This window comes from Macaca mulatta, chromosome 14 (assembly GCF_049350105.2).
Source record: "Macaca mulatta isolate MMU2019108-1 chromosome 14, T2T-MMU8v2.0, whole genome shotgun sequence".
NCBI lineage: Eukaryota > Metazoa > Chordata > Mammalia > Primates > Cercopithecidae > Macaca > Macaca mulatta.
In genome coordinates this window covers 125807524-125833442 of record NC_133419.1, presented here as the reverse complement: position 1 = coordinate 125833442, position 25919 = coordinate 125807524, and the positions used below count along the sequence as shown (strand labels likewise).

Below are 25919 nucleotides of genomic sequence, written 5' to 3'. Positions count from 1 at the left end.
TGTCGTTTAGGGAATAATGACAAGAAGAAAGGTGATACATGTTCAGGACAGATACAACCATCCACTTAAAAATACATTGTCAATCCAAGGTTGGTTGAATCCAGGGACTCAGGACCCATAGACACAGAGGGCTGACTGTAATCCCTTCAAGACTTAACACGATGCTCTGTGCAGGGGAGGTAGCGAGGCATGCAAAGAATGTGGAGTGACCAAAGGCAACACCAAGGCACAGAGGCAACTGGCTGGGCTTCACCTCCACGTGCCCTCCTTGGCCCGGAGCCCTGTGCAGCGCACACGCTGTTCCTGGGGTGCAGCCGCTCTGCCTCCCCCCAGCCAGAATGAACCCTGCATATGAGGTTCTCAGGTTGGAGGAAGGATAGATGGGCATCTGACAGAGTCTAAGATAACAACAGGCACAGAATCATGCAGAGTATACCCGTCACGGCAGCAGGACTTATGAGCCAAGAAGCGAAAGCAACCCTAAAGTCCATCAAGTGATAAATGAATAAACAAAATGTGGTTCATCTGTACCATGGAATATCCTTCAACCACAACATGGAATGAAGTACTGATACACTGTGCTAAGTAAAAGAAGCTAGGCCTGAGAATCCCACAATTCCATTTATGTGAAATGTCCAGCATAGGCAAATGCATAGAGGCAGAAAGTAAATTTGTGGTTGCCAGGGGCTGGCAAGTGATGGCTAATGGGTACAGCCTTTCTTTTTGGGGTGATGAAAATATTCTGGAATTAGATGGTGGTGATGATTGCACAACTCTGTAAATATACTAAAAGCCACTGAATTCCACAGTTTAAAAGGGCAAATTTTATGGTACGTGAATTATGTTTCTATTTAAAAAGTCACACAGAGAAGGCCCTGGGTGCTTTTTGTGAACTCAGCTTTTGTGACCACAGCAGAGTTCACAGGATGGCCCTGGAGCGAGCCCTTGGCTCCTTGTGGCTGAATGGAAGATGGGGTGGTGGATGGCAGAGTGCAGCTGGATGCCACGTCAGGCTTCTGAATGTGATGAATGGTGTGGCTGCGAGGTCTGAAGACTGGGACTGGGCATGTAAAATCCCTACACCTCTCCCAGGACGGGGCTCCACGCCTCCACTGAGAGTTGGGATTCCTCTTTGCTTTACCTAGACTTTGCAATGGGAGCTGAGAGATGTCTGTGGTTTCTTGGGTCAATGTGGTGGGTAAGAGACTAGAGCCTCCAGTTGCATAGGTCAGGGTTCAAATCCTGTGCCACCTTTCATCCATGTGACCTTGAGAAAAGTTTTGCCTTCTTTGAGTGTCAGTTTTGTCACTGGTAAAATGAGGTGAATCGTATTACCTCCTCCTAGGGTGGTTGTGTGGGTTAAATGAGATGATGCGTTAAAGCGTTTAGTGCAGAACCTGGCACGCTGCAGTGGTTAATGCAGGAGCAGCTCTTCTGGCGGATGGCAGGGCCTGCTGGGGCCTGGTCTCCAGGATCTCCCGCACACAGAGCACATTCTGCAAAGCGGCTCATGTGCTTGGCTGGCAGCAGCACAGACAGATGCCATATTTTGGGATGGAAAGGAGCAGAATCACGTGGCAGGTCAGGAAGACTCCAGGATCTGGAGCAGAAGGGGCGGAGTAGAAGCTGGGGAGGAGGAACAGTGCCTACCTCTCCACCCTCCAAGAGAAGGACTGTCTGCCATGGGCTCTCAACCGACCTGAGTCTGCTATGGAATGATTGCTTCCAGCAGGAGTGTAGCCTCTTTCAGCCAAATGCAAGAGCAAGAAAATGTCACTGGATTCTTCAGGGACGTAGAGGCGAACAGCTAATGGATGAGACCATCCCAATCTCACTGCAGCCTAACAGCAAAAAGGCTCTGGGATTTCACCTCCATCTCGGGAGCCTTCTATCATCTGAATACTTTTTTGTGGCTGAACAGTAGAAATGACAAGAAGCCCCAGACATAGGACACAAGGAACCAAAGAATACAGACTTATACCCCAGGGAAAGAAGACAACAGAAACAACCAGTATTTACTACAGACATTCTCACAACCAATCCCTATGTAGCAAAGTTTCCGGATTAATTGATGGCATGTCCATTTCTTCTGTAAATCGTTAGAATTGTTCTCTGCAGCACTCTGAATGCTTGAGATGAGAAAGCTGTTTTGTAGAATGTCTGTTAGCTACACTATCTGCTTATCTGAAAGCCAGCAGTGCTCGTATCCAGACTGGTTTATGCCAGTTCTATGTTATTATTAATAAAGTATGTAAATTTCTGTAATTTAACAAACTCTTCTGTAAACCAATGAAATATGAGTACAAAAAGAGTCGCTGTTGATAAGTAGAAAGTTTTCAAAAGTCTTGAGGCCCAAATTTGCTTACAAATGCTGAATAGTTAGGATCAGATGAGACAAACATAAAGGATTGGAATACATAATAAAAATATGGAAAGATCTCGCGGACAGATTGGTTCCCAAATATCAAAGTTGTAATTCCACTTTCCATTGAGGTGGAATTTATAGATGTTACATTATAGGAGAGGTTTATGCAAGGAAGATGACTCACAATCAGAAAAAGACCTTAGTCCTGTATCAAAAGATTAGCAAATGAATGTATACAATAAGTCCATCTTTTAAATTAAAGTATCTCTTTGGAATGGTTGTTTCTTTTTTAAACTAAGTTTTTCAATCAACCACAGATTAGTTGTCCCAACTGCACTGGATGTGAGAACATCGATGGCATATTTAGGTCTGTCCTTACTTCTTACCCTTTCTGCTCTTCTTTCCCAAAGCTGAGCAGCTCCTATTGACCTGACACAGTGTCTCCCTAGAGTTGCATTTTTCAAGAATTACAGTCTCAGAGTTGTTCCTCAGAGCAACAGTGAAAACACCAAGAGGGGATGTAAAGCGCTCACGCAAGTTTGGGAGACGCTTCGAACCTTACCCCTCTTGCAAATTCACCATGCCCCTTTGTCCTGTAAGAATAAACAGAATACACTATGGAGGCCAAGGTGGGCAGATCCCTTGAGGTTGAGTTCGAGACCAGCCTGGCCAACATGGTAAAACCCCACTTCTACTAAAAATATCAAAATTAGCCAAGCGTGGTGGTGGGTGCCTATAATCCCAGCTACCCGGGAAGCTGAGGCAGGAGAATCGCTTGAACCTGGGGGCGGGGGTTGCAGTGAGCCGAGATCGTGCCATTGCACTCCAGCCTGGGCAACAGAGTGAGACTCTGTACCCTACCATGAAAAAAAAAAAAAAAAGTCTAAACTTTCTATAACTCAGATTGGCCCAAAGTTATTTCACCATGGAATCTCTTTTGGGGCGCGAGACCTCATAAATCCTGTAAAGCTTCATACCTTGGGAATCAATGCTGTAGGGCTCATAGAGGAATATAATGTATGATCCTTATTTTTGAGAAATTTATGACAGAGTCAGAGATACAAGAGAGGCACACACATCTACACAAAGAACGGGTAAGTCACAGTATTGTCAGTCACCCTTAGGGTCAATGAGAGTAAAATCAGTAGGTGTTATAGATGAAAACAACAAATCAGCCATCTACCTCTGATTAATATTCACAAATTTTGGGTCTTCAGCCTCCAAAACTTGCTCTTGGTCCATTGTTCTAAAAAATTCAAAGGGAACTTATTTCTTAAGTGCTATATGCTAGGCCTGGCTCTTTATGTATGTTTTCTCATTGAATTTTCACAACCATGGGAAATAAGTATTATCTTCTTCTTCTTTTTTTCCCAAGAAATAGAATCAGGGTAATCACGCTGCTGGTGGGAGAGCCTCAATTCATACCTCGATCTGTCTGGTTTCAAATCCTGTCTTCTTTCTACTGTGCCTAGTTATGAAGAGCCTGTATAACCTCTTTCCTGAAGCAGCTGGGGTTTGGTGAGGCTGTGGCCGCATGTGCATGGCTGTGTGGCCCAGGCGTGGCCTGCCAAGGACAGCTGGGTCTGCTTGTTTCCCTAGAGCAGCCTGGACTTCTCATTCTCTTCCTCCTCCTCAGTCCCAAAGTTCTGAGCTCTGACTTTAGAGGCCCAGTGGCCACTCCCCTTGCCTCTCTAGAGGCCACTGTGATGAACTGGGGGAGGACTCTGCCAATGTTAAGCATGTCATGAATGGCACCTGCACCTGTACACACTGCCAGGCCAGAGAAGGCAACAGGGGTGGGTGGCGAAGTGTGGGCAGAAAGCCCCTCCTCATGCCCTCCGGCAAGTCCTCTACCCCATCCCTGGTGCTTTCTGTAGGGCCAGCCTGGGCCTGCCTTGCTCTGTGCTCAGCTACTACCTCCTCTCTTCACCTCCCCTTCCTCTGCCTTCCCAAGTCTGGGTGGAAGTGACCATGGAGTGGAAAGACAGGACCCCGAGATCTGCAGGGAAGCTCACGAGGAAGGGGGTGAGAGGGCGGAGCATGAACTGAGGTCCCAGGTGAGAGGCCAGGCACGGCCAGGAGGGACAAAGATGGGTGACCCTCCAGTCTCAGGCTAATGACTCCCAGGGGTGAGCGGCAAGTGGGGAATGGAAGGTAGTGAAGGGGAAGGCCACGGATGGGGGGTGGGCGTCACTGAGCAGGTGCTGACCTGGACACCTGGGCTCCTGGGCTGGGGAATCTGCCTTGCAGCTTCCTCTCTCCTCTTGCCTTTTTCCCCCTTCAGAAGTGAGGTTGTAGGTATGTTCACAACAGTCTTCAAAAATGCATGGGGGTGGGAGGTGGGGAAGGATTTTTTAAGCAACTCAGTGTGCCAGGGTCCTGGCAATCTTTCATTACTTCATCAGTCTTCCTAAGAGGCGAGTGTGGCCAAGTTGCAGGGTAAAAGGTAACTGAGATTTGAACACAGGTTCAGCTGCCTCAAAAGCCCATGAGCTTTCTAGCACACCTGTGACCCTGCATTGTACGTCATCCACCACAATGAGTGGAGCCAGAGTTAGCTCCACTAGCCGTTGGGAGAGGGTGGTGCTTTAATCTCGGTTGTGCCAGGTCAGCACACAGAAGATGCGTCCTTCCCTAGGGAGCCCCTCCTCCCACAGGTAGGCTGGGAGCTGTGGCATGGACACTGGACCCACAAGCCACTGAGTCCATCTGAGCCCCCTGGCTCTCGGGCAGTTTGGAAAACCAGAAAGGCAGGAGACCTGGGCATTCCCCCTGTGCACTCCAGCCACTGACTCAGAGCTGCTCCATAGAGACCTGAGGCTGGACCTGCTGCGGGGCCTCTGGCCTCATCACGTAGGCACAGGAGTCCCTCCAGCGTCCTCTCCTCACCTTAACTCCAGCATTCCAGCCCCTCCTCTCCAAATTAGCTTTCTCATCTGGAAACTGTAGGTCTTCAAACCAATGAGTGCTTTCAAAATGTATTCACTCAGCAAACCACTGGGGCAGCCCCACACCCCCAGAGGCGAGGGGATACTTCTGGGGAGATGCCGAGCTCCGGCTCTCATCGCTTGCTAGGAGGTGATCCTTCCAGCCTCCTGGGTGCACAGGAAGGTCCAGCACTTCCAAATCAGAGCTCCCAAGACCCAGTCAGTCTTCTGCTGCCACTAAAGTCTGAGAACCACTGAGGCCTGGTCTCCATGGCTTCTGAAGGCTCTCCCATTTCAGATAAAGGGCTGCTGACGGACTCACTAGTTTCCATGGCCCATTTGATTTTTCTCCTCCCCGGAGAAGGATTTCCTCTTCCTCCTGTTTTTACCCACAGTTCTCCAGCCAATGGATCCTCAGTCCCTTGGAATTTGTCTTGTACCTGTGTCTGTCTGTCTGTCCTGACATGCCAGGGCAGGAGCTCACAGATTAATGGAAGCCAGCCTGTGGTCACAGCACCTACCTCCCCACCCCAGAACACACACACACCAGGGTATACACCCTCGGCACAGTCATTGGCCTTTATTTACGGCCACAGCCCTTGGAAGTGGTGTTAGGGGATTGCAATTATGAAGCCTTTCCTGACATTCCACCAAAGGCTTGTCTTTTGCAACTAACGCTGCACACAGCCACACAGCAACCATCACACAGTGTGCACTGTATCAACACTCCACTGTAACCCAAGAGAGTGGGCCATTTTATAAAAGGAGCTGCTGAGGCTTATGAAATAAATAGTGCTGTGTCCTGGAACTGAGCTGGGACGTGAGGAGCCAGGATTCCAGCCTTGGCCCCATCTCTACCACACAGCGCTTGGCTCACCCAGCGGGGAGGACTCAGGAGTCCTGGCAGAGTCAACACGTTCTCCCATGGGAGACGGGCACAGTGAGCGTGGCTGTGGCAGGGGGAGGGCTCTGGTCCAGAAACCACCCACTCCCCACGACGACCCTCTCTCTGTTCATGAAACAGTGTGACACATCTGCCCAGTACTTGACTCTTCGGCATGCGCTTGTCCCCATTACCCCATGTGTTGCCACATTTTTTCCAGACAGCAACAGTAGCAGGTACTAGAGATAGTCTCCCAGCTTTAGGTCCCACCTGAGCCCCCCGGCCTGGCCTCCAGATGTCATCCCTATCAGAGAGCGCTCCCTGAGGCCACGCCCTCTGTCTGTGGGTTTGGAGCCGACAGCAGAGTCTGGTACCCACGTGGTGGGTTATTCATACCCCATGCCGTGACTCCACACCCCCAGGACACACACACTCACCATGAGATGCTGGAAGAGCCAAGAACGCATTATATTGGTGGCATGCTTGGGCAAGACTCCTCGTTTGTTCTTGGACTTCTTATCCTCATTGTCCAGGAGGGAGGTGAGGTCAAGGTTAACCTTCAGGGCACGTGGAGAGAAAATCAGCATCAGCAGCCTGTGAGGCCAGCGGCTAGGGACCTGTTGCCATAGCGACGGCAGGCTCGGCTGCCAGCCCCTTTCCCGGCTCACTCCTAGGGCCCTGGGGAGGTCGCCTTTCCCTCTCACCCCATGCCAGCCCCTCAGAGAGTGGAGGTGAGGCTCAGGTGATGGGAGAAGGGAAGAAGGACAAGGAGGAAGAGATGGGGCAGGGGGAGAGGGAGGGAGAGAGTGAGAGAGAGAGTGAGAGAGAGAGAGAGAGAAAGACAGAGGAAACAGGGCCATGCAGAGAGAACAGTAGAAGATATGAATTTGCCATAAGCCGTCAAGTAGTTATCAGCATTTCTGTGGTACTTTACAGTTTGCAAAGCACTTTCCTATCCATCACCGTGGTTCATTCTCACAGCAGCCCTGTAGGTTGGCTAGGCTGTGTGCAGTTGCTATTAATCCCCCTTTTATCAATAAGAAGTCTGAGGCTCAGAGAGGTTAGGTGACTTATCCGAGATCCCAGAGTTAATGTCAGATCCCAGACTCTGACTTCCGATCTTTCTACTCTTCCTTTGTGTGTGCACTCTCTACCACTGAGGGACACAGCGGCTCAGTCTGCAGACAGGAATAGGAAGTGCAGGATCCTTTGATGTAACCCCAGGAGGGAGGCAGCAAAATCCCAGGAGTTGATAAAACCTTTCCAAGACCCAGCTTCTTATCTGTAAAGTAGGAGTAATGATACCTCTTAGAGGATGATGAGGATTCAATGAGTCACTCGTGTAAAGTGCCTGGCAGATAAGAAGCGATCACAGGTGCCCTAGCCCACACCATGCACATGTGCACACACCTACACACACTCACCTGTGTGTTCTGGATCTGGATGGCTCCCTGGGGGATTGCTTGGGTGACCACCTGACCCTGGGAGGTTACCATGGTAACCGGTTGGTATAAGGCTCCACCTGAGGAGACAACCAGTTTTGGGGTCCCCTGCCATGGGAGTGGGTAGGAGCAAGGGCAAGCAGGGTTCCCAGTTCACTTGGCACTCACGTGTAAAGACCCTCTACTTTGGAGCCCTTGGGTAGCGAGCTATGGCTCTTCTGCTTTATGGGTGGCTGGGGGATGGTGTCTACAGCCTAGGGCAGAGCCTTTGGTGGGAGGTGCTTCAGGGAAGGGACAACAGCCTTACTTGGTCCTCTCAGGGGCTCATGAGATTTTGACCCAGATTTGTTCTAAACCATCACAATTGGGTCTTGGTGCTAACTGTCTACAAACTTACAGAAAACTTTAGTCAAGAAACTGAGCTGGGAGCCCCTCCCTCGGTGGGGGACAACCCCCACCCCCCACCCCTGGAACCGCCTCGGGACCACCCTTTCTCCTCCCGGGGAATTCCCACAATCCCCCTTCCCGGTCTTTGCACCGACCTGACACGACTTGTGAGTTGACGGTTGTCATGGCGATGTTGCCCTGCTGGAGCGCTGAGGCTGGGACCACAATTCCCTGGGGGTTATTGGAGACTCCAGACATGGAATTGGGGGAATTCTGCAGGAGGTCCTGGCAGTGAGGGAGGCGTGGTTTGTGACAATGTCACTGAGATCTTAGACCCTACAGCCCCAGAGTCCTCTTCTGTCCTTTCCCCTTCCTGCCTGCCCCCTCCCTCCTTGTAGCTCCTCCCCAGACCCAGGTCCAGAAGGCAATTCTCATGGTTTCCTAGAAAGAGTGAATAAGAGGGCTCAATTAAAAAAAAAAAAAAAAAGAAACCCAAAAGAGTCACCCTTTTAACCATTCCATTGCCCTGAAAACCTAAGGCACAAATTATCTGATAACCCATGGTCTCCTCCTTGGCTATACTTAGAAATCTCCAGTAACGATGCTTGGGTTCCAATCTCAGAGTCTCATTTAATTGGTTAGGAGTGTGTCCTAGGCTCTGGATTTTTTTTTTCTTGATCAGATCCATCACATTCAATGGGCTCTGGGTTATTAAAAGCTCCCCAGGTGATTCCACTGTGCAGCCGGGACTGAGAAACTGGCTTCACCTGGTCGGCACCTGCTCCTCCTTCAGCCACGCTTGTCTCCTGATGCTTTCCCATCCCCCGGCTCCTCTCCACACACCCTCCATCACAGGCCCATCACACTAGGCTGCACACACAGAGCAGCCTCCAGTTCTCACCTTTGTATCCTTAGCACCTAGCCCAGGAGACTAAAATCCATGTTAAGAAAGCAAGTGAAAGCTGCCCTAGCCTTCCCATAAGCTGTCTCCTAAGGGTGTCTCATATGAACCTCAGCCACCTATGGCATATGGCATCGATTCTGTTCTCTTCCTCAGGATCCCCACAGGATTCCACTGGAAACAGATTCCCCTCTCCCCACACTGCCAACCAGCACGGAACCCTTGCCACGTTTCTTTGCATTAGCCCAGGCAGCTAAGACATGTTTTCCTGGCCCTCTGCTCCCCTCACCATTCCCAGTTAACAGCTGGGTAAAGAAGTCCTTGGACTTGCTGTGGAGCCCTCCCTGCCTTCTAGGGAGCCTGCGTTGGGAGGCTGGGTGCTTGGAGAGAATTTGTGAGGAAGGAATAGGATGTGGGAGAGGTTAGGGGCTCTAGGTTTGGAGAAGACAAAAAAGGCAGCGAGTGAAGTGTGGGAGCCTCAGGAGGCTGGCCTGGGTCTCTTAGCTCCTCCTAGCCATGGTTCCTCATCTGAAGACGGGCGTGAACCAGTTAACAGGTTCAATGGCCATTTAGGTGACATTCCCATGCTCAAATGCTGGAATCATAAGGCGTGAACTGCAAGGATCTAGAGACAGGTAAATGGTCAAGGAAATAGACAAAATGGGGGAAAAAAGGAGGTCCCCAGCTTCCCAGTTTTTGTTTTAGGACTTGAAGAAGCTTAGGTCTCCAGCCTCCAGAGCAAGTCTAGGGTTTTGAGCCCAGAAATCTGTGTTTGGAGGAAACCTCGAGCCAGTGACTGCCTACCTGTAGCAAGAGACAAAGGCAAAGTGTTACAGCCCTGGGGGACAGCCATGGCGAATCTCCTCCCAGACCCTGACGACACAGAAACTGGCAGAGCCTGTCAGGAAGTGGAAGTCGGCACTGATTTATACATCTCACTCGATTCAGCTGATTAAATCCCCCTTGGCGTCTCCTCCAGAGCTGCCTTTTTTACTCTCCCGGGTTGTCTCTGGCCCAAGAGCTGGAGGAGTATTGCCTATAAATAAGCAGCACCAGGAGGAGAGGAGCCAAGCACGCCCTCCTCCCACCCACCTGCCGCACGGGCCTCCTGGTCTGGCTTCTCTGGGTGGGTGGGGCGATGGAGGCCTTGCTTCTATTCTGAGCTCACCTCTGCTGCTGTGACCTTGGGGAACAGAGGCAGCAGCTCTTGCCTTGGCTTCCCCTTCCTGGGGCCCCGTGGGAGCCTCCTAGCCCGTGAGGTTTATACTTTGAGCAGAGCTCTTGGCCTTCCGTTCCTGCAGCTGCAGTCTAAAATGGAGTCTGCCATGCAGAAGCCTAGAAACTGGAAGAGCCCCTCAAAGCCACACATTTCCCCTCCCTGAAGTACAAATAAGGTTTAGAGATGCCTGGGACTTCCCAAGGCCACACAGCTGGTTAGCAGCCAGAGGACTAGAACACAGCTCTCCTTCACCCACAAATGCCCCCTACACAGGTTCTGGACTGCAAATGCTCCTTGAATCCTGCAGGTTAACCAATCATCACTGCAGGCAAGGTGAACAGATAAAAACAACGAAAACCCGGAAGTCCAGAAGCAGCGCGGGCACTGGAGGAAAGGCAATCACGTCACCACCCCTCCGCGGGCCTCATCTCCTTATGTATACAGTGCATGTGACACCTGGACCCTCAAGGCCTGAGTTTTCAGCGATGAGACTGCTGTGAGTTTCAGTTCTCCTTGTTCCAACATCCCAGCCTACCATTCTCATGGTATGTAAACCAGTGCTGATAATATATTTGAAGCTGAAGCAAACTCGGAAGGTAAATTTACTTTATTTTTAAAATTTTTTTGAGACAGGGTAGAGAGTCTTGCTATGTTGCCCAGGCTTGTCTCAAACTTCTGGGGTCATGTAATCCTCCCAGCTGAGCCTCCTGAGTCATTGGGATGACAGGCGTGAGCCACCACACCAGGCTTGAAGGTGAATTTAATGGGAGAGTGGGTACCTCCACGCCATTCACCTTAAAACCAGTGGAAGTGACTTCTCAATAATCCCTTGTTTGGAATCATCCATGCTAGCATGTGCCTCTTTTGGTAGGGATATTTGAGAATTTCAAACATAAAAAGTTATCCCAGACTTTCTTCATCCCCAAAAAAGTACCCAACAAGGTTAGAAAAATACAAGCAAAGTCAGTAAAATAAATACAAGATGTGCCCCTTGGGATTCAACCAACACACATTGTTCCCTAGCCAAAGGCAGAGGGTGAGCCACCACCTGGATGCTTCGTCTGCTTACTCAGACCCTGGCTGCTTCTCCACCTTGTGGCTTGGATTCCCTCCATGCCAATTTACCCAGTTTGGGTAACTAAAGGCAATTTACGCATTGGATCAGAGCCTTCTCTTTCCTACCCTTCTCTCCCTTCTCTGGGTCTTTGGCTGGTAGGTGCTGAGAGGCAGCCAGAGTCTATCAGTGAAGGAATAAAATAAAAACCTTCAGAGACAGAGTCCAAGGGCAGGGCTAGGACTGGCAACGTCTTAGGTGGGGCAGGGAAGAGGAAGCAAAATTTTGGCATCCCGGAGGTCTGGGGAAATGATATTCATCCCTTACGTCTGTAAACATGAGCTGCTCCACAAACCAGCCTTGAGCGTGTTTTTTTTTTTTTTTTTTTTTTTTTTTTTTTTTTTTTTGGACACAGATTCTCAGGGCCACTGGATCAGACCCTCACCCATCTAGTAATCTATATTTTTAAAAACCTCCTTGTGATGGTCCCAAAGATCAGATGGGTCTGAAAATGACCACTTACCATACACACTCAGTATTAGAGAGCATTCTTCCCCCACGCTATTCCATTTTAATGTCACCATCACCCCATAGGATCAGCAGGACAGACTGTCCTATTTGCCTGAAGAGAGACTGAGGCCCAGAGAGAATGGAAGTGACTTCCCAGAGTCAAATAACTGTGCCTCCAGCCTAAGGCCTCTGGCTCTGAGTGCAGGACGAGTGCTCACACAGAGAGGATATGTGCTTCGGGGTCAGACAGGCTCCAATGCAAGCACAGTGCCTGGCACATTTAGCCATCCAATAATTTATTTCCCACTTCCCTTGGCTAAGGTCACTCAACTAGGGAGTGGCACAGTTGGGATTTAAAAACCTGTCCTAGAAGCCCTCAAGCCACTTGAGTTCTTTACTTAGCAATGGAAGGAGTTCAGCTGGGGTTGTGCACGCAGGCAGAGTTGTGTAAACCTTGTTACATGCTTCCCTGTCTGATGTTCCCGGGCAATGGCCGAGTTCCAGGATCCTAAGCGTTGTCTCTGACTAGCCCCACAACTCCACTTGGCTGCGATTTCCAGTTGAGGCTTAGTCTCTAGCACCATAGAATGGAGACAAGGGGCTCTGACTCTCTTTTCTGAGGAAGGAACTTCCAGAGCAGCAGTGGAAACCCTGTAGGGAGCACATGTTGGCTAAGTACACAGTATTGTTAGCTTTTTGACAGCTTCCCCTCGGGGTTCATCAGACTCCAAACCCAGGTAGATGCCACTGTGTCTAGAAGCAAACAGAGTTGCTCCCCTCTAGGCTCCTTAGCACCCAGATGGAGGTGAGAGGAGCGTTTGGTACAGTTCTAGTTATGTTTTTCAGCACCCAGAGCCTCCCATCCCTGCTGGAATTGTCCAGGAAGCTGGGGATGAGAGCTGGTTACTCAGCCCAAGAACTCTGTTTGTTTTGTTCTGCTAGGAACACAGCCGTGGTGTCCCCAAGCCTCTGGGAACTGCCTGAAGCCCGGGAATCAGATGAAAACCAACACGCTGGGCTCCACGGGCACCCCCGGAAGCGGCCCTACTCTTGTTCCTTGTGCTCTGTGGATTGAAACTCAGAAGCAAAGAGCCTCTCAGGAGGGGCAGAGCAAGGCAGGGCTTTGGGTTTGGAATGGCAGAGTTTGGAATGGCAGAGAACTGGTGCCTCCTGAGCACCATCCTCTGGGCAGCTGCAACACCCTGGAGCTGCGGCCGCCACTCATTCTTTACAGACCTCAGTGGTTATCGGGGGAGTTTTACTCCAAATTGCATTCGGAACAGCAGAAAGATGACTTGTTCCAAAGGAAGGCCTTACTAAGAAATGATGAGAGGCTGTGGAATGACTTTTGGAAGCGGGGGGTGCAGGGGCCCAGAATGGACAGTGGTCTGACGTCAGCCCAGGAAGAGCTGTCGGTTTCTGTGGGCCACTGTGCTTCACTGTCAATAGGGAAAGGGCTTGAGCTGCCCTGGGAGACTCAAGGAAGACTTCATTTCCACTCAAGGAAGGAATTCCTGGAAGAAACCAGAATGGGACAAATACTTGAAGGAGTGAAGGAAATAAATGACAGAAAAGTTTCTGTTTAAGCTGTTTTGAAATAGATGGAATTTTTATCTTACTTGGATACCTGTGAGACAAGGGAATGAACTGGGTGGCCTGGCAAAGATCCTTCCAGCTGAGGACTGTAAAAGAGCCAATGCCATTTCCTAAGGATTGTGTGGGAGGGTGGGTAAGGGTGAGGCGGTGGCGGGAGTGGGGTGCCCTGTGGAGCCAGACCCAGCCACCTGCCATCCTCCCCCTGGCCACTAGGGGTCTCCGCTGATCCACCGGCTCAGACCACACTCACCAAAGCCTCCCAGAAGGCCCGCGCTGGCGGCTCCCCTGCCGGGGCTGGGGGCGGGTGGAGGTCGGTTCTGAATGTCTCCCTTCTGCTAGAAAGCTTGTCCTGACCTCCCCAGGGCACAGCCACAAGCCGTCCTCTGGACTCTTCAAAGCCTCCCATCTGCCTTACATACTGGACACCACAGAATGGTTCTCTGTTACGCAGGCGTCGTCTTTCCCTAGCTTGGCTGCAGGCTTCTTGAGGGAAAGAGGGGTCTTTCTCTGAATTCCCAGAACTGCTTAGCACAATGTTAATTAACTGCATGGTAGATGCTAGATACATGTGTGGCCTGACTTTGGCCTAAGGCTGTGGGTGTATTCCTGTGGGGTGTGTGTGTGTGTGTGTGTGTGCCTGCGCAAATGTGCCTTAGGAGGGTGTCCCTGTCCCCAGACACCCCTTCCCGGCAGCATCCCCATTCTGGCAGAGCCAGGGCCCTGTTTTAGACCAAGAAAAGCCAGATTCCCAAACTCGGGAAAGCCGAGCACATGTAAACAAGCCGCCTAATCCTGTTCTTGTTCCACTCCTGTTGGGGGCCTTGGTCTCAAGGGAAAGGCAGTTCTGGCCTGTGGGGACAAGCAGCAGCTGCTGCTCTTAAGGAACATTCCTTCTCAGGCGGGAGAAGTGCTCAGGTTTCACTAGCCTGGCGGCAAGGGCCGCCCTCTGGTCTCCGGGCTCCACGGCTGCTGGGCTGGGGGTGAGGAACCCACAGAAGAGACAACTTTAATGCCTGTGACCGGCAGTGTGGCTCGTTTTATGCCGCTTCAGTCTAGAGATGCCCCCGTCCATCTAAGTAGTAATCTGTCCAGAGCAGATCATCCCCCTACCCCAGCTCCATCCAGTCTTCTCCGGGGTCCTGTCCTCAGGATGCTTAGCCACTGGGCAGAACCTCTAGGGTCCTGGCTGAGGTGATGGCCCCCTATCCCCTCGGCCCCCTGCCAATCTGGAAAATCCAAAATTCCTTAGAGGTCAATAGGCAAGTGCCACCCTTCCCAGGTAGGGATGTATTGATTAGCCCCCTTCCTATTCTGCGGGGGAGGCACAGAGCTGCAGCGTCGCATCCGGCTGCGGGGCCTAGCATCTCAGAATGGCCACAACTTTGTCCTTCTCATTTTCCTACTTCCAGTCTACCAGCAAATCCAAATTCTTGCTTCCTAGCAATTGGCTGCTTCCTCTGTAGTCCCTAACCCCCTGACCAATAGCTAGGTAGGGTCATCCCTCCCCACCCAGGTCCCAGGACCCCTGATTCTTCTCCCCATGTGTCACAAAAACATATCCCCATGTAGCAAGAAGAACATCGGCTCTGGAGTGGCCCATCCCGGACTCCACCACTTGCTAGGGGTATGACTTTGAGCCAGGCTCTTCACTTCTCTCAGATTCTCTTTCCTTGGATGTAAAATGGAGAAAATCATGTGTACCTTGCAGCCTGTCATGGAGAGTAAATTAGATAATCTGTGGAAAGCACCTAGAACACACCATGTTTGAGACAGAGGGGAGCTTAATCAATGTTCACTGGCTCTGCTCCTTCTGCCAGCTCTTCTTGGACCAATACAAGATGTGGCTACTCAGTGGACTTGTCTCCAGCCCTGACCCTGTCACCTACATTCTCCACTACCTTTAAAGTCTTTAGCAGTTGGCCACCGCTATCAACCCCAGTACAGAACTCCCACATGTTTGACTTCAAGGTACTCCATCATTACACTTGGAGACCTGGGACTGTGTCACATCCATTTTTATATCCCCAGAACTCAGCAGGCTCCAGAGGTGCCTGAATGGATGCAGGATGCGTGAATGAATGAGCGCCCTCCACCCCATCTCTTCTCTAGGGATTCTGATTGGCTGTCTTTGTTTCTCGCCTTCTTCCAGACTTCTTGCTACACTGGAAACACTCACCTTTATAAAGGCTGCCAAATAGGCTACCAACTCTCGCCAAGCCAGCCTGAAATGCCACCTCCCCCAGGAAGCCCTCCCAAGGCCAATGAATCTGTAGCTTCTCCAAAAATAATGGGCAAAATCCTCCTGTTGGCCTCTCTACTCTGTACTGAGGTTTGTTTATCCTATTGTGGAGCAGGAACAAAGTGGCCATGAAGGTGTGAGGGCTGAGTCTGGGACTTGGTCCCTCTCTGAGAAAGGATGCAGGGTGCTGGGTAGAGACTGGGGCAACTCAAGCCACACGTGTGGATCGCCCAATCCAGAATCCCTGCTTGCAGCTCCTCTCCCTATCTCTTCGGCTGCTCCTTTCCTCTATACTCTTGACCCTGAGCATTTCAAGGCTGATGTGATTTATCTAGATCCTCATTGTGACTCATGGCTGTCTCCCCCTGAGACTGGGAGCTCTTCTTGGACAAGGGCTTGTGTCTGTTCTTACAGAACCTAGCACAGTGCGTACAGTGAGTGCCCCCCAAATGCTTGGCGATTGAATGAGAACCATGATTCAATCCAATTTGCCTGGAATCGAGCTGAGGCTTAAATCTCCACAGAGAAAAAAGGATGAATTTCAGGTCAAACTAATACTTGAGTGAGGCGGGAGTTAAGGTCTCTCTGGTGGAATAGTTCTGTTTGCGCCCTCTAGGAAGGACAGGAGAACCCAGAGTCAGGTCTAGAACCAGTCTCCTTACAGAGGATGCTGCCCCAACAAGAAGCCTGGGCTCTGAGGAGTAGGAAGCCTGGGTGTCACTGGGTGCCTGCAGCACAGGATGGGTTCCTAGGGAGGGGAAAATCTAGCTGTGGCCCAGGTCTTTGAAAGTCTGCTTTAGTCTCCTGCTTGGTAGGACAGTCTCCCTTACTTCCCACCTCCACTCCGACCAGCAGAGAAGACTCACACAGAGAAATAGAAGGCCAAGCAGGAAAACACTCAACCCATCCATCTAGATGAAGGACACAGCATAGCATCTGGGAGTGGGGGTACCAAGTTGAAAACAAAAATGTCTCCCGCTTTGCAACACAAGGCTGGATGATTAGCACACAGGGAAAACCATGAGCCAGCAGTTTGCAACAAAGCTGGCAGGCGGCTGGAATGTTGATCCAGAGGATCATGTTCCAGAGGGGAGATACCCCTCCCCAGGCCAGGCTGGTGCTCAGTGAGGCTATTTCAGGCCAGGGGGATTAAGGGTGAACCATGACGAATGCATGTGCCCGCATGTGCGCGCGCACACACACACACACAAGCTCCTTTTCTCTCTCCTCTCCCATAAAGGCTCCTATGTCTTGAACCCAAGACCTGCCTCCTATACTGAAAGTCTCTGGTCCCTGATTCTCAGCAGCCCTGGGCCTCTCCTTCCTGGGAGAGTCCATGCAAGTCCCCGCCCCTACCTTAGTGCGACAATGACAGGGGCCTGTCCTGGGAAGGCTTAAGAGATGTGTGAGTGTGCAGGCGGGCCGAGGGATGGCCAGAGAAGGCAGGAGAGCAGGTTAGGAAGCTCCCGCCATAGTCTATGTGCAATTACCACATTTACCCCTGAAGCCTGAGCAAAGCAGGCAGTGGCAGTCAGAGAAAATGCAGGGCCAAGTTTGAGTAATACAATAGGAGCAGCACATAGCACATCCTACTGACTTTCCCGCCTCCTCGTACCCTGGCTGCATACTGAGCCACATCTTGTCCTTTCACTTGCTCTCACTCTTGCTGCTGTTCCCCTCTCCGTCCGTCCTTCTGCCCCGTCATTCTCAGTCTCGTCTCCCTTTTCCTGGGTTTGTGTGTCTCCCTGTCAAACTGTTGCTCTTTTCCTCCAATTCTTCAGCTTGTCTCTACCTCCCTCCTGAATGTTGACCCTGCATATCTGGCTTTCTTTCCCTTTATTTTTCTTCCTATTTCTCCTTTCCTCCTTTGGCTTCCCCTTGCCCCTGGCCCCCCAACTTTCTCTCTCTCATTTCATTATTTATTTCAGTAAATACTTCCTGGCCATCTATCTTGCACAAGACCTTGTGGTAGCCACTGCTGGGGTCACAGGGAGAGTACACTAGGACTCTGAAGGGATGAGTCTATTTCAAGAGACTATCAGTAGGCAGAGGCTGGGAATGGCTGTTTTTGGTCTATAATAAGGTGATTTGGTGATTTCAAACATGTCAAATACTGTCTCTGCTCAAAAAGTGTTATCTAGGATAGGAAAATGAGATGAACACAAGCATCTGTAATATAAAGTCACAGTGACTTTTGCCGTATCGATGGCTCAGCAAGCTGCCGTGATTAGTGGAGGGCAGGAAGCATCCGTTCTGGATGGGGTATCAGGGAGGCCTCCTGGGTGAGCAGCCTTGTTCCTACCCATGGGGAAGAAGCTGGGTTTGGTTGTGCGGAGATGATGGGGTTGGGGGGGAGGTGTCACCCAAACAGACAGGCATGGAATGATGGTCACAGTACCTCGAGCAGTCAGATTGGCCCAGCCAGGAAGGCTGAAGCCAGACCTAGGAGGGCCTTGAATGTCAGGTGAACAGAAGTGAAGGCCCTCCCTCCCACCCCCAGGGGCATGGCAAGCAGGGTTTCTGAGCAGGCAAATGACATGAGCAAAGGTAGAAAGACGAATCCAGCAGTAGAGGCTTAAGAGATGTGTGGGTGTGCAGGTGGGCTGAGGGATGGCCAGGAGAGCAGGTTAGGAAGCTCCTGCCATAGCCTATGTGTAATCACTGTATTTACCCCTGAAGTCAGAACAAAGCAGGCAGTGACAGTCACAGAAAATGCAGGGACAGAGTTTGAGTAATACCAAGTAGGAATACCTCACTAAGCGTCTTTTCTCTTTCTCAGTGCCTCGCATCCCCCAACCCCCACCGCCCAATTGTCTGATTCCTCTTTCCCAGCTGATCAAGGGCCCTTCTGCAGTGGCTACCCCGGGGCCAGCTTCACTTCCAGGCAGAGATCTGATGCGTCCAGTGATAGGAATCAAAATTCTTTCCCCTTTCCTCAAAGCTGAGAAGGCTGAGTGCTGGGATTCCCCAGGGGGACTGATTTTTGCAGGTGACGGCATCTCTGAGACCTTCACCATCCAGAGCCCACGTTATCCTTTTCTGCAAACCCCACTTCTCCAGTGACCCTGTTTCTGCAGACTGACTTGTCAGTCTCAGACCTCCAACCCTGCGGGGGTTGAGGTGGCTGCTAAGCCCTCTGCCCCTCCTTCCTTCCCCCACTACCCTGGTGCACCCCCAGCTCCAGAGCCCGAGGTGGAGTTGGAGGGCCCAGGAGGGGAAATCCAGTGCCTCTCCAAGGACCTGATTATTTCCAAAGACTTGTGCTAATTTTCTGATATGATCCTCACATCTCTGTGAGGCACTAAATCCTCATTACTTTTCCTGACCGATGCATTCTAATTAGATCAACACTTAAAAAAAATTCACAATAGCCACAGGATGGCTTTCCATCTCATTAACTCCTCACTTATTATTTTCATGAAAATTACTGATAAAAATGTGCATCTCCATTTGGCGAGGCCTCACAGCCTCCTCAGCTCCTATCTTGCATCTCTCCCATCACCGGGACTGCGCAGCATCACCATGGTAACCCACAATAATAGAAACTAATAAATTACAAACGAGATGCTCGTTGAGCAATTATTGTCCTCTTTTATGCAAGTTTCTTGCTAATTTTGATCATAAGGGAAAGTACAATAAGACTCTGAAGGAATGAGTCTATTTCAAGAGAATATTAGCAGGCAGAAGCCTGGGCGGGTGTTTTTAGATCTGTAATAAAGTGACTTGGTGATTTCAAGCGAGAGGAAGAGGAAGTAAACTTCTTGCCCTACGTCCTGGGCAGTACTCACTACCGAGTCTCAAAGAGCCCACTGGGGTGGGTTGGATGTGATACCGAGTGTATCTTTTGTGCTTGTTTTCAAGATGTGCAAAGCGAGGCTGGCCTTCTAGAAGCAGCCTGTCCCCTCCCCTGACTCTACCAATCTGGGGAGACAGAGTACATGGGTGGTTCCTTAGGGGTTTAGGGACAAAAATGTCACAGTCTTTCTTTGGGACTACTTCCAGCACCGCTCGGCACTCACTTCTAGAAAGTTCACCTGCATCCCCGTGCCTGACTGTTTAACGAGAAGAGGCTACGGAGGACTCCTTGGGGACTCTCCAGGTGTCTTCCAGGACTCGGGAGCTCAGTGGAAGGGAAACAAAGTCTCAAGCCTGTGGAGTACGCAGATGCCCATGAGTTGGGTGGGAAGGTATTGCCAGGCAGCTTTCTTGGTTTGTAGGTTTGGGGAAAATATCCTGCCCTGGAGGGGAAAGCCCGTTCTTGCCCAAAGTGTGTAGTCAGCATTTCTGCATTTCCCAGGTCTCAGGAAGGAGGGGGCAGGGGAACCTGGGAACAGGGTGGTTTGAGGTGACATTGACCATGGCCCTGAACCTTAGGGGGACAGAGATGCCAGAGTAGCGTGAATGCCTGGAGAATGATCAGGGAGCAGCAGGCCCATGGGAAGCTGGCTTCACCCATTAGGTGGGCAGGATTCAGGGAATGACTGCTTTCCCCAAATGCCCGTTCCCAGAAACGCAGATGGCTCAGCAAGCCACAGCCTCTTAAGAAGCTTGTGGGGCTGGGATGTCTGAGCCCAGTCCCAGCTCATCCTCCGGGAGAGTTTCCATCTCCTTAGTGCTGGTGCTCATTCTGGGGGATACCTTGGGCCGGGAAGCCAGGAATGACTTTGGATCCCTCTCCGATCTGGTCATTTTCAAGGGAATACTAATGCCCTGGCAGGGCAGAGTGTGTGTAAAAAAGGGATTGGGTGTCCTGATGGATATGAAGAGGAATGCACCAGAGGAGGGCCCTCATGGCAAAGGAACCCAGTGAGTCTAACCCAATGAAGGTCACCAGGGGACCTTCCTTCACGCCTGGCTCCAGAGCTGGGCTTAGGAGCCTGGCTTAAGAGATGGGACCCAGCTCTGCGTGTTACCTGTGAGTGAAGGTTGATGGAGGGCTGGTTAGGGGAGTAGGGCCCCCCTAGGTCATTCCTGAGCAGGTTATCGCTGTGCATCTTGGTTTTGAGGCAGGTGATGTAACGGTTACAAAAGTCCTTGCAGAGTTCATTGACTTTCTCCAGCTCTAGCAGGTGGATTCTCAGGACCTGGATTGCCTTCACCATCTGTGGAGAGGGAGGAGAGGTGAGCCCAGGTATTTGCATCCCATTCCCCTCACTGCCTGGACCCCCAGCCCCCACTACCCCAGGGGAGGGGAGCCCATCCCCTGCCCTAGCTCATGCTTCCTACACTTGATCTTGGCCAAAAGGTCCAGAAGCGGTAGGCAGTGCCTTCTCATCCCCATGACTTCAGTTCTAGTGACGGCTCTCTGCTGACTATTTCTTTGCTCTGAGCCCTCTGTTGTCACAGCTTTCTTGAGGCAGTTGTGGGATTCTGAGAACAGCACTGGCCTTAGTGATGGAAGGCCAGGTCCAAGTCCCGGGCCTGTCATTTACTATCTGTGTGACCTTGCGCAAGTTAATTAAGCTCTCTATGCCTTAGTGTCTAACAAATGGGGATAACTATATTCTCCCTGACAACTTTACAGGTTTGTTGTGAGTGTTGTATGAGGGTGTATACTTGGTAGCACATTGTGAGGTGTGAAGGACCAGGCAAGCATGAGGAAGACGAAGATCAGAATTTCTTATAAGTGCCCCTAGAGCTCAGGGACTGTCTGTTCTTAAACACGCATTCTGAGTGCCTCATGGGATACCAGTCACCTTGTGGACGCTCTGTGGATACTTACTGATGGACTGAATAATCCAACATGACTTAGCTGGGCACCAGCTACCTCACTGTCTGTTGTGGCCTTTTCCATGCCCTTTGGATTGCTGTACGGGAGCCTGCTGCCTCTTCAAATGGACATTCCTAACCTTTTCATGGCAAGAAGCTATTTTGCAATTGAAGCTTTGCTCTTTACTGCTGTTATTATCATAAAAAGAAAATACTATGGAAGGTATGGAAGGCAGGGTGAAAAAAACCTGTCTTTGATCCAATCACCCTAAAGAATGATGATTTTTTCCCCACACACATATATTTTAACAAAGTTTCAATAACCTTGTGCATGCAATTTTGTTGTTTTTTTCCCCCTAGTTTAGCAAACCTATTTTTCTAAGTGCCAGAATTGTCTTCTCTATCCTTTCTTCTAGACTATGAGCTTTGAGAAGGCAGGGATGATGTCTAATTTGCTCACCATGTTATCTTCAGCAGCAACACATATGGATACAGAGTAAACATTTGCTGAATGGGTGAAAGTTATTGAGTAAATATATTTTTAAATGTTGCATATTATTTCATGTGTGTGCCATACTTAACCAGTCCCCTATTGTTAGGTATTTAGATTACTTCCAATTTTTCAATTTCATAAAAAATGTTATAGTGAATATTTTCTAAGCTTATTGCTTTTTTTTTTAATGTTCCTGCATTATTTTTTAGGATGAATTCCCAGAAGTGACAGGAAAAAAAGCTATGCACGTTCTTATGGATTATGATAAATATTGCCAAATTGCGTTTCAACAGGGGGTTGTTCAAATGGTGCTGGAACAATTAGACATCCATATGTAAAAAAACTGAATCTTGATTTAAACCTCATACCTTAGATAAGATTAACTCAAAATGGATCACAGACATAAATGTAAGACATAAAACTATAAACATCTTTAAAAAAACCGGAAAAAATCTTCAGGATCTAGGCCGAGGCAAAGAGATCTTAGAGTTGACACCAAAAGCATGATGAAGGCCGGGCACAGTGGCTCATGCCTGTAATCCCAGCACTTTGAGACGCTGAGGCAGGCGGATCACTTGCAGTCAGGAGTTCGAGACCAGCCTGGCCAACATGGTGAAACCCCATATCTACTAAAAATACAAAAATTAGCCAGCGGTGGTTTTGCATGCCTGAAGTCCCAGCTACTTGGGAGGCTGAGGCAGGAGAATCGCTTGAACCCAGGAGGTGGAGGTTACAGTGAGCCGAGATCAAGCCACTGCACTCCAGCCTGGGCGACAGAGCACAAATCCATCTCAAAAAAAAAAAAAAAAAAAAAAAAAAAAAAAAAAAAAAAAAAAAAAGATGATCCAGTGAGGAACTGGACCCTGTTAAAATTAAAAATGTTTACTCCTCAAAAGACCCTGTGAAGAAGATGAAAAGACTACATACGGGAGGAGAATATTTGCAAACCAAATATGTGACAAAGGACTTGTATCTGGGATATATAAAGAACTCTCAAAACAAAACAGTAAAATAACAAGCAACCCAATTAGAACATGGTCATAAGACATGATTATACATTTCACTGAAGAGGATATACAGATGGCAAATAAGCACATGAAAAGATATTCAATGTCATTAGTCACTAGGGAAATGCAAATTAAAACCACAATGAGATATCACACCTATTGGCATGGTTAAAATAAAAAAATATATATATGACAACACCAAATGCTGGTGAGGAACTGGAGACTAGAACACTCAGACATTGCTGGTGAGAGTGTAAAATGGTACAGCCACTCTGGAAGACAGTATGACAATTTCTTATAAAACTAAATACGTGCATACCATGTGACCCAGCAATTGTACTCTTGGGCATTTATCCCAGAGAAATAAAAACATACGTTCTTACAAAAACCTGTATACAAATTGTTCAAAGCAGCTTTACTTCTAATAGTCAAAAATTGGAAACAACCCAAATGTACTTCAATGGGTGAATGGGATAAAGAAACTAATTCATCCATATCATGGAATATAAGTCAGCAATAAAAAAGAACGAACTATTGATATGCCCAACAATGTGGATAGATTGCAAGGAAATTTTGCTGAGAGACAAAAGCCAGTCTCAAAGGATTATATACTATATGATGCCATTTACATAACATTTTTGAAATGACAAAATTATAGAGATGGAAGACAGATTAGTGGTTGACAGTGGTGGAGTGGAGGAGGGAGGGAGGAACTGTTCTGTACCTTGCTATAACAATGTTTATGTGGAACTAATTACATGTACACACACGCACACACACACATGAGGGCATGTAAAACTGGTGAAATGTGAATACAGTTGGTGGATTGTTCCTGGCTGTGAAATTGTGCTATGGTTATACAAGATGTGAATCAGGAGCTCTCTGTGTGAATTCTTATAACTGCATGTGAATCTACATTTATATCAAAATTAAAAGAAAAAAATGCGGAGGAAGGTGATGCTTATTGCTTTTCCAGATCCATTTATGTTGACGCAAGCAATATATGGGATCTCTATTTAATCCCACCCTCCTAGCTTTTGGCTAGCTCCTGGATGCCTAGAGGAGAGTTTGGACAGTGTAAAAAGGGATGAAAACAAGGAAAGAAATCTCTCCCAGAGAACTGCGACTGTGAGGTGTGTGTAGAGCAGTGTGGCTTGAAGCCAGCATTACACCCTTCTCTGTGCCTTACTGGCATTTCAAGTGGGGAGCCCACATTCCCTGGGCTGGGCCTGTGGCTTGGCTGATGAGCAGGGATTGTGCTCAACTAATTAAAGGTTTTTGGAGTACTAAATTAGACCAAGTGTCACTCAAAGACAGAAAGCAGTGATTGTGTGTCGTCATGCAGGGCTCAGTCACAGGGTCTCCTCCTAAGAAGTGCCACCTCTGTGGGGCTGAGACTGAGGGAGACTGAGCCATCCTAAGCAAAGAGGAGAATGGTGACTTTAGAATGGATCATTTGGACCCCAAAGTGGAGTTAGGTACTTAATAAAGATTTATTCTTGCCTAATGTTCTACTTGACTTTGGCCATGAACATCTTGGTCTATGTCTCTCAGTCTAATGAGCACAGGATAACCTACTTAACAGATATGTGTTGCTGGATTGATAATAATACCCAAACGTTTCTTATTCATACTGTGTCTCAGGCAATGTGGCAAGCCTATTCCAGGCCTTATTTGTTCCACACAACCATCTCATTAAGTAGTTACCATTATTGCTCATATTTTGCATTTGAAGAAAATAAAATCCAAAAATATCATGTTTCCACGCTTAGAGTCACACAACTGGTGAGCGATGTGAAGCCAGGTTGCCCCACCCCTGACCTGTGTGCCTTGTCTTTCAATACGGACTCTCAGGATTATGTAGGTAGAGGAAGTGACAGTGTAAAGGGTGCATAGTTTGGGAGAAAGTGACTCAGTGACAGCAATTATGGGGTTCTAGGAAGCCAAATAGCTTTTGAGACATTACAGTTTAGGATTTCCAGAACCTTCCTGGTAATGTGCCTTTCCTCGACTGCTCTGATCTCCCATCTCTCACTCTTGGCGCAGCCCCCTGGTGTCGGAACACCTCACCAACACAGGTGTCTGCTTCTCCATGTGCACATGGAGAGGGCTGGACTGTCAGGTCCCTTATGTTTTCTGACTCTCTGAACATTACCAGGACTTCTGCCCTCAATTCATGCCTGATGGTGTTAGAATGAACCCCATACGATGACCTGGACCAGCCTCTAGGTGGCTGCACCATCCAAACTCACCAGGACACAGGCTGCATCTTCTCCTCCAGCCTCTCCTGGTCCCTGGGAGATGACCTTATTGCCTCGGACCATCTCCATATTCTCTTAATCTGCTGATTAAGAAGCTTTCCCTTATATTCAATCAAAATCTCTCCCGCCTTAATGTAAAGTGCCTTCTGTAGGTACCAAGAACATCCAGGAACTTCTAGGACCTCTATCAACACAACTTCTTTTAATTTTATTTTGTTCATTAAACAAGTATTAAGTCTTACTATATGCCACATATTAGACCAGCCATCTGACTTGAACAAGTTGGTCAATTAACTTTTTTTTTTTTTTTTTTGAGATAGAGTCTCACTCTGTCGCCCAGGCTGGAGTGCAGTGGCATGATCTTGGCTCACTGCAAGCTCTGCCTCCTGGTTCACGCCATTCTCCTGCCTCAGCCTCCTGAGTAGCTGGGACTACAGGTGCCCGCCACCACACCCGGCTAATTTTTTTTTTTATTATTTTTATTTTTAGTAGAGACGGGGTTTCACCATGTTAGCCAGGATAGTCTTGATGTCCTGACCTTGTGATCCGCCCACCTCAGCCTCCCAAAGTGCTGGGATTACAGGCATGAGCCACCACGCCCGGCCTTTCTCTTCTCTAGACAAAAACGATCGTCATTCCTTAAACCTTTCTTCTCTTTCCCTTCCCCTCTTCCTTCTTTCCTCCCTCCCTTCTTTCCTTTTCTTTTTTCCTTCTTTCTCACACACATACATATATTCATACATACATACGCACAGAAAAGTGCACATATCTATTCATTTATTTTAAATACATAACCAATTTATACTTACTTTATAAAATCAGAAAATACAGGTAAATAAAACAAAAGTAAAATATACTCAGAAGAGCTTTGCTCAAATAAAATACACGCATAGCATGTTTAAACCAGGTCTAGTGCACAGTCACCA

General features: G+C 48.9%; 1 protein-coding gene across 3 annotated transcripts in view; it reads right to left on the bottom strand.

Moving 5' to 3' along the window:
- The window catches only part of PKNOX2 (PBX/knotted 1 homeobox 2), a 269178-nt gene that overhangs the window by 14418 nt on the left and 228841 nt on the right, over positions 1-25919 (bottom strand). For all 3 annotated transcript variants that reach the window (XR_013404364.1, XM_015116040.3, XM_077964597.1), the window contains 4 exons: positions 20437-20625; positions 8160-8289; positions 7600-7697; positions 6613-6732 (listed from right to left, as the gene is read on the bottom strand). Coding sequence is in view for 2 of the 3 variants with exons in the window: in XM_015116040.3 (XP_014971526.1) it covers positions 6613-6732; positions 7600-7697; positions 8160-8289; positions 20437-20625 (537 nt within the window). In the remaining variant the exon portion in view is untranslated. The remainder of the gene's footprint in view (positions 1-6612; positions 6733-7599; positions 7698-8159; positions 8290-20436; positions 20626-25919) is intronic.